Source organism: Mustela nigripes, chromosome 4 (assembly GCF_022355385.1).
Source record: "Mustela nigripes isolate SB6536 chromosome 4, MUSNIG.SB6536, whole genome shotgun sequence".
NCBI classification, from domain to species: domain Eukaryota; kingdom Metazoa; phylum Chordata; class Mammalia; order Carnivora; family Mustelidae; genus Mustela; species Mustela nigripes.
In genome coordinates this window covers 133,744,516-133,758,099 of record NC_081560.1, presented here as the reverse complement: position 1 = coordinate 133,758,099, position 13,584 = coordinate 133,744,516, and the positions used below count along the sequence as shown (strand labels likewise).

General features: G+C 33.0%; 2 protein-coding genes across 2 annotated transcripts in view; one reads left to right on the top strand and one right to left on the bottom strand.

Annotated features, from left to right (window-relative positions):
* Positions 1-13,584, top strand: part of CTNNA3 (catenin alpha 3) — a 1,804,468-nt gene that overhangs the window by 633,833 nt on the left and 1,157,051 nt on the right. The gene's annotated exons all lie outside the window — the stretch shown is intronic.
* The window catches only part of LRRTM3 (leucine rich repeat transmembrane neuronal 3), a 143,785-nt gene continuing 133,241 nt past the window's right edge, over positions 3,041-13,584 (bottom strand). The window contains exon 3 of the mRNA XM_059397524.1: positions 3,041-9,919. Within this exon, the coding sequence (XP_059253507.1) occupies positions 9,710-9,919 (210 nt within the window). The 3' untranslated portion in view covers positions 3,041-9,709. The remainder of the gene's footprint in view (positions 9,920-13,584) is intronic.

Here is a 13,584-nt window from a genome sequence, read left to right as displayed (position 1 = left end):
GTCCATATGTAAAAGTATAGTATTCTTTCTTCATTTCCCTCTCTCTTCATTTTGCCCATCTGAATACTGGCAGTGTTAAGCTCTGTCTCAGTTTTCACTTTTACCCAGAATTATCCCCAGCAGTTTGGCTAACGTTGATTTCATCCTTTGATTGCTCTGTACTCTTGCATGTATTCAATTTACCTTGGATTTTTTTTTTTTCTTAATTTGGATGTCTTTTCTCTTTGCTAAGTGTGTCTCTTGAGAACAGGAAATATATAATATACTCCTTTGTATCTCTCAAAGATTTTTATTTTCCACTAGACATAGATTAGGTATATAATAAACATCCATTGCACTGTTTAAAATGTCTTCAGGTACAACTTTAAGTGAAAAGACATTTAGATTTAAGTGTTGGGCTTAGGGAGGGAGCTTTATTTTTTATATTTTTTTAATATTTTATTTATTTGACAGAGATCACAAGTAGGCAGAGAGGCAGGCAGAGAGAGAGGGGGAAGCAGGCTCCCCACGGTGCAGAGAGCCTGATGAGGGGCTCCATCCCAGGACCCTGGGATCATGACCTGAGCCGAAGGCAGAGGCTTTAACCCACTGAGCCACCCAGATGCCCCAGGGAGGGGACTTTAAATGAGCAGTTAGTAGTGGTCACTTTGTCTGTATATCTATCATCTGGATTTGAATTCTTGCTTCAAGTTTTAGTAGGTACATGTTATATAATCACTTTGAGCATCACTTTCCTTATCTTCTTAAGACAATAACAGTAGTACTCACTTCATAAGGTTATTGTTAATCTTATTAACCATCTTAAGGAGGATTAAATGAATAAATAAAATGTTCAGAAAAGTAAACATTCATTAAGTGTTAGTTATTATTATTTTATCTTACAGTGCACAGTACTAAATCATTCCATCTGGAAATAAATAGAAATTTCTTCTGGTGGCGGTTATGGAGCATGATCAATCATCTGAGATCGGTCCTCAGAAAGCAAAAGTGTATGACAAAAAACCCATGTCATCATAAGGCATGCATTATCTGAAAACTGTATCATATCATTAAGTTAAAAAGATGTGACCTCGAACTACATTTCTGTTTTATATTATATAAAGTGTTTATCTGTTAGAAGACTCTGTTTCCAATCCTATTATGGTTGTGCCAAGGTGCCATACTGAGCTCACACATTTTTATCCCATAACTGGAGTCAAAGGCAAAGAAAAAGTCAATATATGCCACTACCCCAGCCTATTGTTATTCTTCCACAAAATTATGAAGTATGATAAGGATTCATTGTGAAATAGCCATGTCTAAATTGTAATGTTAATTTAAGGAACTCAACTTTGAAGTTTCTAAAATAGGAAACTGACAAGGAGTTTTGAAGGAAGCCCAATACACTGAACTTAAGATTCCATCAAATCCAAAGGTTAAAAAAATGTTGACATCACAAAGATCTCAAGTTTTTGTCCATACAGCAGAGTTCAGAGTCCAGTGTCTTTACCTAGATCTATTGTACATGTGAGACTAGAGCTGGGATGGACCCTGTAGTTTCTTCTCTCAAGGCAGTTAATTTCTTTACTTCATAAATGAGTATGAAATAAGACCTATATATAATGAATGTTATAAGTGTCTAGGACAAGAACTGCTAGAGAGGACTTTAGAAACTGTATTTCCAGCTCTCCATTGTGGTGGATATATTCCTCTACTATTTCCTTATAGCAGAGCAGAATGATAGGGTTGATCCAATCTTTCACCACATTTTCATTAGACTGTTTAGGGCATTATATTTATGGAAATGTAATTGAAAGCAAATATACTATTGATGTAAAATAGTAAGAACAGATGGAGTATATTTTAATGCAATTTATTTCTCAATAACGGAATTTAACTAGGTATATGTGAATTAATGTAATTACTCATACAGTTGAAGCAATTTAGGGTTTATAGTTTTAGGCTATTTCAAAATTGATTTTGAAAGAGCATTTAGTATTTAGTTTGAGTCTTTTATTCTGACTTTTCAGTTTCTCTCTGGAGAAATAATAGCAATAGTTCTTAAACTAATTTTTATTCTTAATATTCTCTCTTTAGTTAGAATTAATTCTATCCACCTGTCTATTATTTGATATGTATCACTATCACAAATATCTCTTTGGTTTTATGTCCCCAATGTCCATATTGGCCTTTACTGATGACCTTTGATAGCATAAATGTCACTGTAAATTTTAATTCTTAGTCTTAGTTTTAAAAGTTACTTGCAGGTTAATGACAATAAATCACATTTCCTTCACTTACCTCTTGACATATGTAATTTTTTGTCCTCTTCATTATCTTTTATCAAGTCTTCAACACAGATAGCAGCGTCATCTTTGTTTTCCAAAATCAGAATTACTCTAGATTTTCTGGTAAAATTTTTATGTGGTAGTGGTGGTGCCAGAATGAACATGTAACATGATATTAGATTCAAGATATGAGAGTTTCTTTCTCTCTGGATTTATTGTTTTAAATGTATAGCATACTTTTTTTTTAATTTTTTTTTTTTAAAGATTTTATTTATTTATTTGAGAGAGAAACAGTGAGAGAGAGCATGAGCTAGGAGAAGGTCAGAGAGTGAAGCAGACTTCCCATGGAGCTGGGACCCGATGCGGGACTCGATCCCGGGACTCCGGGATCATGACCTGAGCCGAAGGCAGTCATCCAACCAACTGAGCCACCCAGGCGTCCCAAGCATACTTTTATCACAGGCTTAGTAGTGGTGGTTTTTAGTAAAAATGTGGCTTAGGGAATATTCCATTGGCTCTTGAATCCACATGGATAACCAAGGACAAATGTATTTTATATGAATCCCACATGTTCAGGTAGTGTGATAGAGTAAAATGCTAACCCAGTTTCTGAATTATATTACCTTGGTCTTGTGCAAGTTCAGGGAGAAAGAAAAGAGGCTATTAGTCTAATGTTTAATAAAAATCTCCTGGAGACACTAATGGAATCAAGAATCTGCCTAAAAAATCATTTAACAGTGAGACCAAGGCAGATTTACCTGAAGACTGAATTCAAAGGTAAACATAAAAAATTTATTTGGTTACCTGCACACAATGATGAAAATATTTGCATTGTCTTAACAAAGAAAATTATTTTTTATTTAGACTGTATACTATATTTTGAGTAATAGAACAAGCAGGGTCTATGTTATTATAAAGTTATCTCTTGCCTTCTTTATGTGGTGTGTTCACATTATACACATCATTTGTGTAAGTAAAAATTCTCTTTAAAAAATCTCACATAAAATTATTCATAGGAAATATCCTGCAACCCAAGCTATATCATTGCCAGTTAACATTATATGACTATAGATTATTGATCTTTGTATTGTCATTTGCACGTGGTTGCTTTTTGACTATAGAGGTTTTGCTTCAATGGACAACCTTTGTTTTTTTGCCAGTTGAAGATTATATTATATAGGAAATTGGAAATGAAAATACAACATGAGTATTTGGGAGTATCATTTGAAGGATTTTTCTTTTAATCGTCTACTTCTTTTAGGAAACAATGTATAAAATTTCAAGAAAGTAATGAACATTTTTTTCTATTAAGTTACTGACAGGATATTGAAGGAAATCTCTACATAGTGTGAAATAGTTTAGGCAATTTTTTCTGTTTAAGAATAGGAAGGTGTATTCTTTCTCTGCTATCTTCACATTCACTATTATAATATATATGCCTAATTATATTGATTATGGTCTCTTTTCACTTCTGAAAACAGTGCCTCTAAGGTGATAGAAGCACATCCCTAGAGTCTGACGAACTGGATTTGAATATCTGACTCTCTTGTATGAGGTTTGGCAAATTATTAAACTACCATGATCCTTATTTTCCTCTTCTTTAAAATGGTCATCATACCTCTTTCCTAAGATGGTTTGAAAATGAGATGAAGACAGTACAGTGCTAATACACCATAAATCAATTCTTTTCTCTTTCCCCACCTCTAGCTTTCAGCTATTATATTATTATCCATGGGAGCAAATAATAAGTTTTAGTTAAGTGAATAACCCAGCTGATTTAAGACTGTTTTCAGATATTTGTGTTGAAAAAACTAATGGGGAACAAAATTTATAAACAGCACAATATGTCAAGAAACAACCTGATCATTTTATGTATAGTTGTTCTTTGTTTCACATTCCTCTAGTCAGGAAAAATGTTCAGCCAGGCTTAGCAAACTAGGATCACATTGGCACAAGAAAGCACAAGAATTAATAATTTTAGACTATAGTAAAAAGCAATTGAATGATTTAGTGAAAGTAAGTTCATTTGAACAGCATTTTGCAAAACTTAGCATGCATCAGAGATTATTAGCTCCAGAGATTCTGATTCAGTAAATTTAGTACAGACCCAAAGGATTTGATCTTTTTTTTTTTTTTTTTTTCTTAAGTAGGCTCTACATCCAGTGTGGGGCTTGAACTCACAACCCCAAGATCAAGAGTGTCATGCTCTACTGACTAAGCCAGCCAGGTGCCCAGGGATTTGCTCTTAATAGTAACAGAAGATATGATAGGTAGCACAAGTTTAAACCAATAAATAGAAAAAAAAATGTCAACTTTATCCATCCATGTTATCTTAGTACTATTTTTCACATGAATCCAGGTAAACTCAATAAGTGAAAATGATCACACTCCAGTGTCTATACACTTGCTCAAAACCTAGTGTCAGTCCTTCATTTTATACAGCCTGAGGCAAAGACTGCATCACAGAACCTTCAAGGCCATACAGTACAAGAGTGCTGCATTATGTAACACAAGATATACTGCAGTCAGCTTACAAAATATAAATTAGTGGACAGTGTTTCAGATTAGAAAACAAAAAAGGATTTACTTCAAGGATCCTTATTACAAGGTCCCTTGATGCCTTTGAAATATTATTTGATTTATACAAAACCTATTTTCACTTAGCTTTTCAGTAAGAAACACATATAAAATGAAATCTATAAATGTTCAGGAAAGAACAGGAAGAAACTCAAGAGTTTTCTAAATCCTAGACAGCTGAGGCACTCTGTTGCTTTCAGGTCACTGTTCTTAAAAGAAAGGTAAATAATCAGCTATAGACTTTTAAAAACATAAATATTACTCTGAATTAGAAAATGTTGAACATAAGAAGCCTCCTGTCTGACAATAAAATCATAATGCAAGTCATGAGAGAACTTTAAAAATAACCCATCACTACTTTGGTATTTTTTTAAGTGTTTCTTCTCCATTAGAGTTGATAGTAAAACGAAGCGCGATTGTTGATTGTCAGTCTACTCTACCCTTGTGGGTATGTCAAGAGTTTTGAAAGCACAGATCCTGGATTTCCTGCCCTTGGTATCTCTCTAGTTAGGGACAGTTGTGGTGCATTGAGAAGGTCATATCAATAGTTAGAAGCTCCTACTGAAAGACCAGTGCATCTGTGTTCTTACTGCATAACCAATCCATCTAGACCTTGGGACTTTTTACATGTTAGGAAGTTGTTATACTATTACCCAGGGTTAAACCATTAAGAGGTATGTCAGTATAAGATATTACTGTATCTGCTTTAGAGATTTCTCACCCTTTCTCCTGAGGCCAGATTTCTCTTAGTCCCACCACTTTTTCCTTCGTGTGCTGCCATCTACCCCATTCATCTGATTTTCTTTCTTTTAGCATACTAATAGTTTGCATCATCATGCTTTTAGATTCTTATTTTGAATGTTTAGTTTGAGAGATGGTATCTGTCTTCTAGTCAGAAGTAGACAAAATGAAATATATGTCTTTACTACCATATACAGAGGTTTTATTTTAGAAAATATTTTTGCAAAGAGATATTGCTATTTCCAAGGACTTTGTGGAGCCTGATATGATTTCAGATAGGATTATGAAATTTGTCTTGAATGTTGAATGTAGACAAGTTTTCTTTCCTCCTAAAAATGTAATTTACATTAAAATCTGTGTCATTTATGATTTTCTGGAACATTCAGGAGGGAGTAGGGATAGACACTTGATAAAAATGAGATCAATAAAATTTTGTTTGCCTGTCACCATATGTTTTGGCATCTATACATCAGTTTGGATAAATTACATTTCATTTTTTGTAGGAGGAATAGAGAAAGTTATTCTCTATTAGGAAAAGTGTAAGAATGCAGAATTTTTAAAAAAATCACAATTTAAGAAGTACTCTCTCTGAGACAAAATAAGGGGAAAAAAAAAGAAAAATTATAAAGGTCTTCCCAATTAGCTCTGAATTGAGCATGTGTTCCGTTGAACATGTGTTGAACATGTGTTGAACCTCGCACTGTGGATCTGTTTTATAACCCACACAATCTCAATTTAGATGGTCTTTGGTTTCTTTCCTTGTGTTTCTTCATTTTATGTCCGTACCTTGGGTCTACATATATCCACTTCTTGGAAGCAACTCATCTTCACATTTACAAATGATATAATATGTTAAGAAATCTATGACTTCCTGTACTTTTTGAACAAAGAGTTTTAATGTGAGAGCCCAGAGTAGCACACAGAAAGAGTTCATTTAGCTCATATACTATACAGATAGAAGAACTGAGTTAAATTGGGATTAAACAACATGACAAACTTTTTTCTTTTTTCATTCTGTTCATTATCTCTGGAAATTCTCTGGCTCTAATTGGAGAGGAGGCTTTTAATACAGCGGAAAAACTAAAAGGCTCTGAACTTGGAGAATGGTTTAGTTCCACCAATTATTAGCCTTGTGTTCTTGGGTAAGTCACTACTTTTCTGAGATTAATTTGTCTTCATAGGGTGGTTTTGAAGACAAAATGAAATAATTTATGTAAAATGTGGTTTGTAAACCTCAAAACGCTGCACAAATGTATCATTTGTTGCAGCTACTGCTATACTGTAACCATGCTGGGTCAAACTGCACTTTTCAACTCCAAACACATCAACATTCCTGTTATTTAAATGAATGAGCAGTAGAAGACAGGCAGGGAGACCTGGGGGCAGGGTGGTTAGAAAGAGGAAATCAGAGATTCATGAATGCTGAAAAAGATAGGTTATAATTAAGGATTTTAGACACAAGTATATAAATTGCAAATGTGTGATAAAGATTCCAGACATAGTTTCCTCTAATAGGTTTTCACTTCCTTTTCCACCAACCCACAAGACCCTGAAATGGCAGAATAAAAATTACGCAAACAAATAAACCAGAATCTTCTTCTTCTTCTTTTTTTTCTTGTAAAAGATCCTTTGGGTTGAATTTAAAATATGAGAAATTCAAAATTTTTAGTTTATTTGGTTCGTACTGTATTAAGTCTTCAGATGCACAGAGCTGTGGTTCTAAGATGACTGCTTCTACTTATATTTATCTTAGATGAATTTAAAATGTTTAGGAAAGAAAGTTTGCTTCAGGATGTTAAGAGCACATATTTGTGAAGCTCCGTGGAACCTTGTATTTCTAAAAATTATATATCAATTTGAAAATGTCTGGAAATAGATATAAAATGCTTATTTATGTGAATTAAAAATGTTTGAATCTTTGCAAGGACAACTTCTAAGAAGAAAAAAATTGCAAATGACATTTTGGTTTATATAATAAATAAAATTTTGCATCCAATTTCAGGCCCACAATAATGGCTTATAATTAATCCTCTATAAATTTGCTAACTGTGCAAAACAAAACCTCAATGTAGAGGATTAAGAATACTGACAATGATATATTGCAAAGAAATTAGAAATCAGAAAAAAATAAACATTAAGATTAGATGTAACATGACAAAAAATTTTGAATAGCAAACAATTTATGCAAAATATGTTACAAAATCTGGTTTGCTAAATAGTTGATAGACATTAAGTTTCACTTAAATTAGTAAGAGAGTGTGCTTCTTCCAATTTTTTTTCTGAGTGTATATTTTCCAACAAAAATTTGCTGTACATTTTTTCAGTTCATTCTTCTTTAAGCTGCTCTTCAATTTGACATGAAAAATCAGCATAAGACTAGACGTTTGTAGATATAACTTCTTTGGAAGAAATAAATTGAAAATTTGATGCTGTTTTTGACAAATTCTTTTCTTCATTACTTTTGATTGTGTTTGACCCTTTTGGATTGACATTTGCTCAGCCTATTTTTGATGTTATGAATACAAAGTGACAACATAAAAAAAGCGTTTCTCCTAGTGCAACAGCAATTGAAACTTCTAGTTTTATATTAAAAACACACAATAGAATGTGTGAATACCAGAGATAAAATAACAACAGTTTCAAACAATAATCTGTGTCAAGCAAACAGCAGAAACAAGTTGATTATTTCATCCTCTGAAAAGTTGGTTTTCAGAATTTCATTTAAATTTACTTTATAATACAATTACATAATCAATATATGATCTGGGGTGGCTTCAAATTACTCTGGGTTATTTTCCAGATAATTTAGAGGTGAATCTCATTATGGATGGCAATATAAACAATTTAGAACATATTAAGGATGTTTACAGTTTATTTGAGTTATAAAGTTCTCCACCATGGCTGATATCTATATGGAATGAGCTTTCAAAGTTTTGATTTCTTCCCCAGAAGAGAATTGATGTAGCGCACAAAGTGAAAAATTTCACATACTTCCTTTGAGATGTTCCCAAATATAGCCTCACAATTCTAAATGAAAAGTTGTTTTAAAAACCAGGCACATTTTGCACTGACTGATGGTTATTTTTAGGTAAACCACTTTAGGTTAATTAGGAGAAAATCAGCTACTGTACAATTATTATGCTCTATCCTTCCCACCTTGGCCTGAAAATAATGAGATGTAACAAGTTTTTCTTTGTCACTGGCAGCTGCACCTTTTAAGTGTATCAAAGTCTGTTGCTGTGGTTACGGCCTTTGTTTCCAGTGATGTTTTGTCCATGCTTCCCCCTACCCTTAACAATGGGTTACTCAAAAGAATGAAATAATGAGTCAATTCATTCAAAAATATGTTGTTAAAATGTCCCTCTTTATCATTACATTTCACTGCTTAGAAACTAGGCTGTAATTCAAGGCAACAGTTAAGTCTGAGAAGTGTTAAAAAAAAATCTTTGATTTTTTTTTTTCATTTATAAGAAAAACCTGCCTATGTAATTGAAGAACTTCTTACAAGTCTCAATAATTAAATCCTTTTTGGTTAATGTATTATTTCTGGAAGAAGTAGATAAAATTCTACGCAGTAAGCATGATAAAAATCGTGCATGTTTCGCACAGCACAGAATTTTAGAGTCAAGGTTTCTGGGCACAAAAGCAGTAACAAAACAGTCCCTACAAAACTGAGTAACTCTGAATAACACAAGAAATAATATTTTGTTAATTTAAAATTTTAGAAACTGAAATGTGTAAAGTTTGTAAAGTAAAATGTAATTAAATTATGGTACTGTACATACCGGTTGTTTCTATAATTGAAACTTTACAATATGAAAAATACATTAGCTCTGTACAGTTTTTACAGGTAGGTAGGATGAGTTTTGAAAAAAAGATTCTTTTTCTTTTTTCAGGGTCATACTCTGTTTAAGTCAAAAAAATACTGCACAACTTAGCTAATTACAAAGTGTAGACTTGAAACAATTCATGTCTTCTTTATTTCATGAATAAATCTTGGATTTTTGTTTAACAGGGGATTTTTGTTGTGTTTTGCTTTTAGAGTCCACAATGAACAAATCTTCCTCATTTTGTCCTTGAGGTTACAAAGTTTGGTGGCAACCCTTGGCTACCAATTAGCTCAGTTAAGTCAGCTGCTGTTTATGGTCACTGATTTGGCCAGCTGTTGTGATTGTGCTCAGGTCCAGCTCAGTCTCTAGGTGTGATTCCATCGTATCTTCCTGTGCATTCGTTTCAAAGGACTTATGAGAGAGAAGTTCATGATGCACCCCACAGTAACTTATTGTGGGCTGGTCGTATGCCAGAAAGGTTGACACATTCATTGATAAAGGTATCTGGGGAAAAAAATGACATGAGAAAAATCAGTTATAAAATGACAAACCACTTTGGGGGCAAGATTTGACTGTGAAGTATGGACCTGATTACCTCTGGTTAAATCTGTGAGTCAAGTGCCCCCAGGCTATCCTACTAATGCCCCTTATTCTCTGCGGCTAAGTACAATGCAACAGTTTTAAATCCTGGGATGGAGTGGTTAATGCTTAACTAAAATTATCAGGTAAAGAGTAGACTGAATGGTTCTGAAAATCCTACAAGCTTTATTGAAAAAGTCAGAAAATGCTTTTCCTCACTAGGTAGAATTGTGGTTTGAGAACTAAGGAAAGTGTTACTTGGTTATGTCTCATGTTGGAATACAACAGAACAGTAGTTCTCAAACCTTATCATGCGTAAAAATCACCTCTTCCTTCTTTATCTCCAATCTCCCACTCCCTTGAGTTTCTGGTTCAGTAGGTCTGGTATATGGCCTGGAATCTGCATTTCTTACAAGTTCCCATATGATGCCCATGCTGTTAATCTACACACCACATTTTGAGAACCGTTGCAGAAAGAGAATTGTCCAGGCAAGTCATTTTGGCTCTTCTTACTCAATAATTACTTAATATCTATTTCACTGTGAAAATTTTTTGAAACATTAATGTCTGTAGTTTAGTCCGTATATCTAAAATTTAGGCTTAGGGAACTCCTAAGGAAGAACCTAAGGGCTCCTATGAAGGTGTAAAAAACAACAAAAATGGTGCTAGTTTGAAGAAACTAGTGATAAAACTGAGGAAGGGACTCCTTTGCAAATTGCAGCTTAATGAAAGAAAGCAAATCGGAAAGATCCAAGAAAAAAATCAGAGTGACCACTGTGAGCAGAAGGGAAACATACATATTGCAGACAAAGTGTAGTCTGAAATGTGATTAGATGTCAAAATCTAGGGATTATTTCCATTTTTTTCAGTGAAATAAAAACTTGTTCTAAGAAGTAGACAGAATTGAGGAAACCAGCTCCGATCTCTTTTTAATATCCTAGCTACTAATTCATGTTGTTGAACTGCCTTGGATAAAAACTTCTGCCATTCTTGTTTTGTGAATGGATAAAATATATTTCTGTTTGAGCATATCAGACTAAATTCCTTTCTGATCTCAGAAGAGATTAGAGCCTAAAGCTAAGAAAAAAAAATGTCTAGTTTTTGTTCTTTTGTTAGTTAATTGTTGTTTATCCTTTTCTCCATGCTTAAGAACCCTCGTGGCTAGTTCTCTTTCCATCCTACCCTTCTCTCCATTTATTTTTTTTCTCCAGTAAAAGTCAGTTGAGCCTTTATTTTGTTGTTTTCTCTTAAACAAAAGAATTCACTTGTTTTGAGATTATTGCCTATTTTTAATATGAACATTTCAATGTATCAAATGTGTAGGGTTTAGTCCTTGGAGACAGAAATGTAACCTAATTCATCAAATTAAATTCCTCAGCAATTCTTCCTATTTATGTGGATTTAAAAAAATTTTTGAAAAAAATTTTGAAGCATACAAAAAATTTGAAGACATTGTACACTTTAAAAAATGGTCAAGAAGATTGAAAGATCATAAAGGCGCTCATTTTAAAATAAGAATTCCTGCTGTTGCTGAAGAAATACTCAGATAACTAAAATATATTATTATGCAAAAGTAATTGTGCAGCATGAATGGATTTGAGTTATAGGAGAATATGAAAATAGAACTGTTACTTGGTACATGAGTTTTACATTAGCCTCTGGGAAATCAATGCTCTGTAATGTGTTATGGGTCATATATCTGTTGTTCTTATTTGTCATGGAAACTTCTGCTTCCTGGCTTACTTGGAATTAACTCTACTGTGAATTATTTGTACTTTCTATGGTGACAATTCATGAAAAATAATAAATCATGACATATTTATTATATGTGTATGTGTGCAGCACACACGCACAATTTCTTGCTTGATTTAATATCTATAGGCAGCTGGTATCCAGAGTGCAAGTCCTAATTTGTACCATATCAGTTAGCTCTCATTATTCATTTAAAAATTCATACATATTTTCTTTAAAGTTTCTTTCTTTTTCTTTTTTTTAATGTGCCTTATTTTAAAATACCTAACCCCCTAGTTACACTTTTTCAAACCAAGTCATATTTTTCACATTTTAATATTTCTGAAATTGTTATAGTTCTTAATATCAGTATGAATGTTTAACATATATTTTCTTCTGTACAGTTGAAAATGACTATTAAAGTTAATGATGTCTTAATATCAAGAAAATAACATAGTGAATAGAATTTAAGCAGCTAGCCATATCTGAATATAACCTCATGGATTTTCTCATTAACTTAAATGATTTTGAAAGTCTAAGAGTTAACATTAGATATATTCACATGTATATTTATGAATATATACATATAGTGATGTACATATATACACAGTATATTTCCATAAACGTAAATACACACACACATATATATAATCTTGTAGTCAACTACTTATGATTTTAAAATCATTTAAATCAGGTATGAAAAATACAAATTTTGGTGATACATAAGTTTTGGACAACCTCAAATAACAAATAACAAATTTGTATTTGTTATATATATATATGTTATATATACATATATATGTGTGTATATATATTTATATATATTTATAAAATATATAAATATATATTTATTTAAAATATAATATATTATAAATATATATAAATAAATATATATTATATTAAATATATAATAAATAAATAAAATATAATAAAATATTTTTTAAAAAGATTTTGTTTATTTTTAGAGAGAGAATACACAGGGGGAGGGGAGAAAGAATCCCAAGCTGACTCCTCATGGGGCTCAATCTTAGCACTCTGAGACAATGATCTGAGCTGAAATCAGGAGTTGGATGTTAACAAACTGATTCACCCAGGCACTCCTATTTACTTGTTTATTTGTTTATTTATTTATTTATTAAAGATTTTGTTTATTTGAGAGAGAGAGGGAGAGCATAAGCAGGGTGGCAGGAGAGGTAGAAGCAGGCTCACCCCTGAGCAGGTAGCCTGATGTGGGACTCGATCCCTGGACTCTGAGATCATGACTTGAGCCAAAGTCGGATGCTTAACCAATTGAGCCACCCAGGTACCCCCCAAAATATATATTTATTTAAGGAAGTGTTTTAGTTTTTTTCAAAATGCACTTACTAATGACCTTATTCTTGCTCATCTTAAAGCCTCTGCTGTTTATGTACATAAGCTGACTTTTAAGACTAGCCTTGGGTTTTGCTAAGGTATGTGCAAGTTGATGTGTATATGGGGTGGTTTGTTTCCGTCCTACCAAACATGAGCTTTGTGTATAGGATGGTAGTTTTACTTACAGTCAAAATAGAAACAAAGATCTTTGGTATCATTTGAGCAATATCAAGAAACAATGGAAAATATCTTCCCTACTGGCTTGATTCCCATCTTGAAAATTTTATTACTACGGGCGCCTGGGTGGCTCAGTGGGTTAAGCCACTGCCTTCGGCTCAGGTCATGATCTCAGGGTCCTGGGATCGAGTCCCGCATCGGGCTCTCTGCTCAGCAGGGAGCCTGCTTCCTTCTCTCTCTCTCTGCCTGCCTCTCAGTGTACTTGTAATTTCTCTCTGTCAAATAAATAAATAAAATCTTTAAAAAAAAATAATAATTGCTATTTTGGT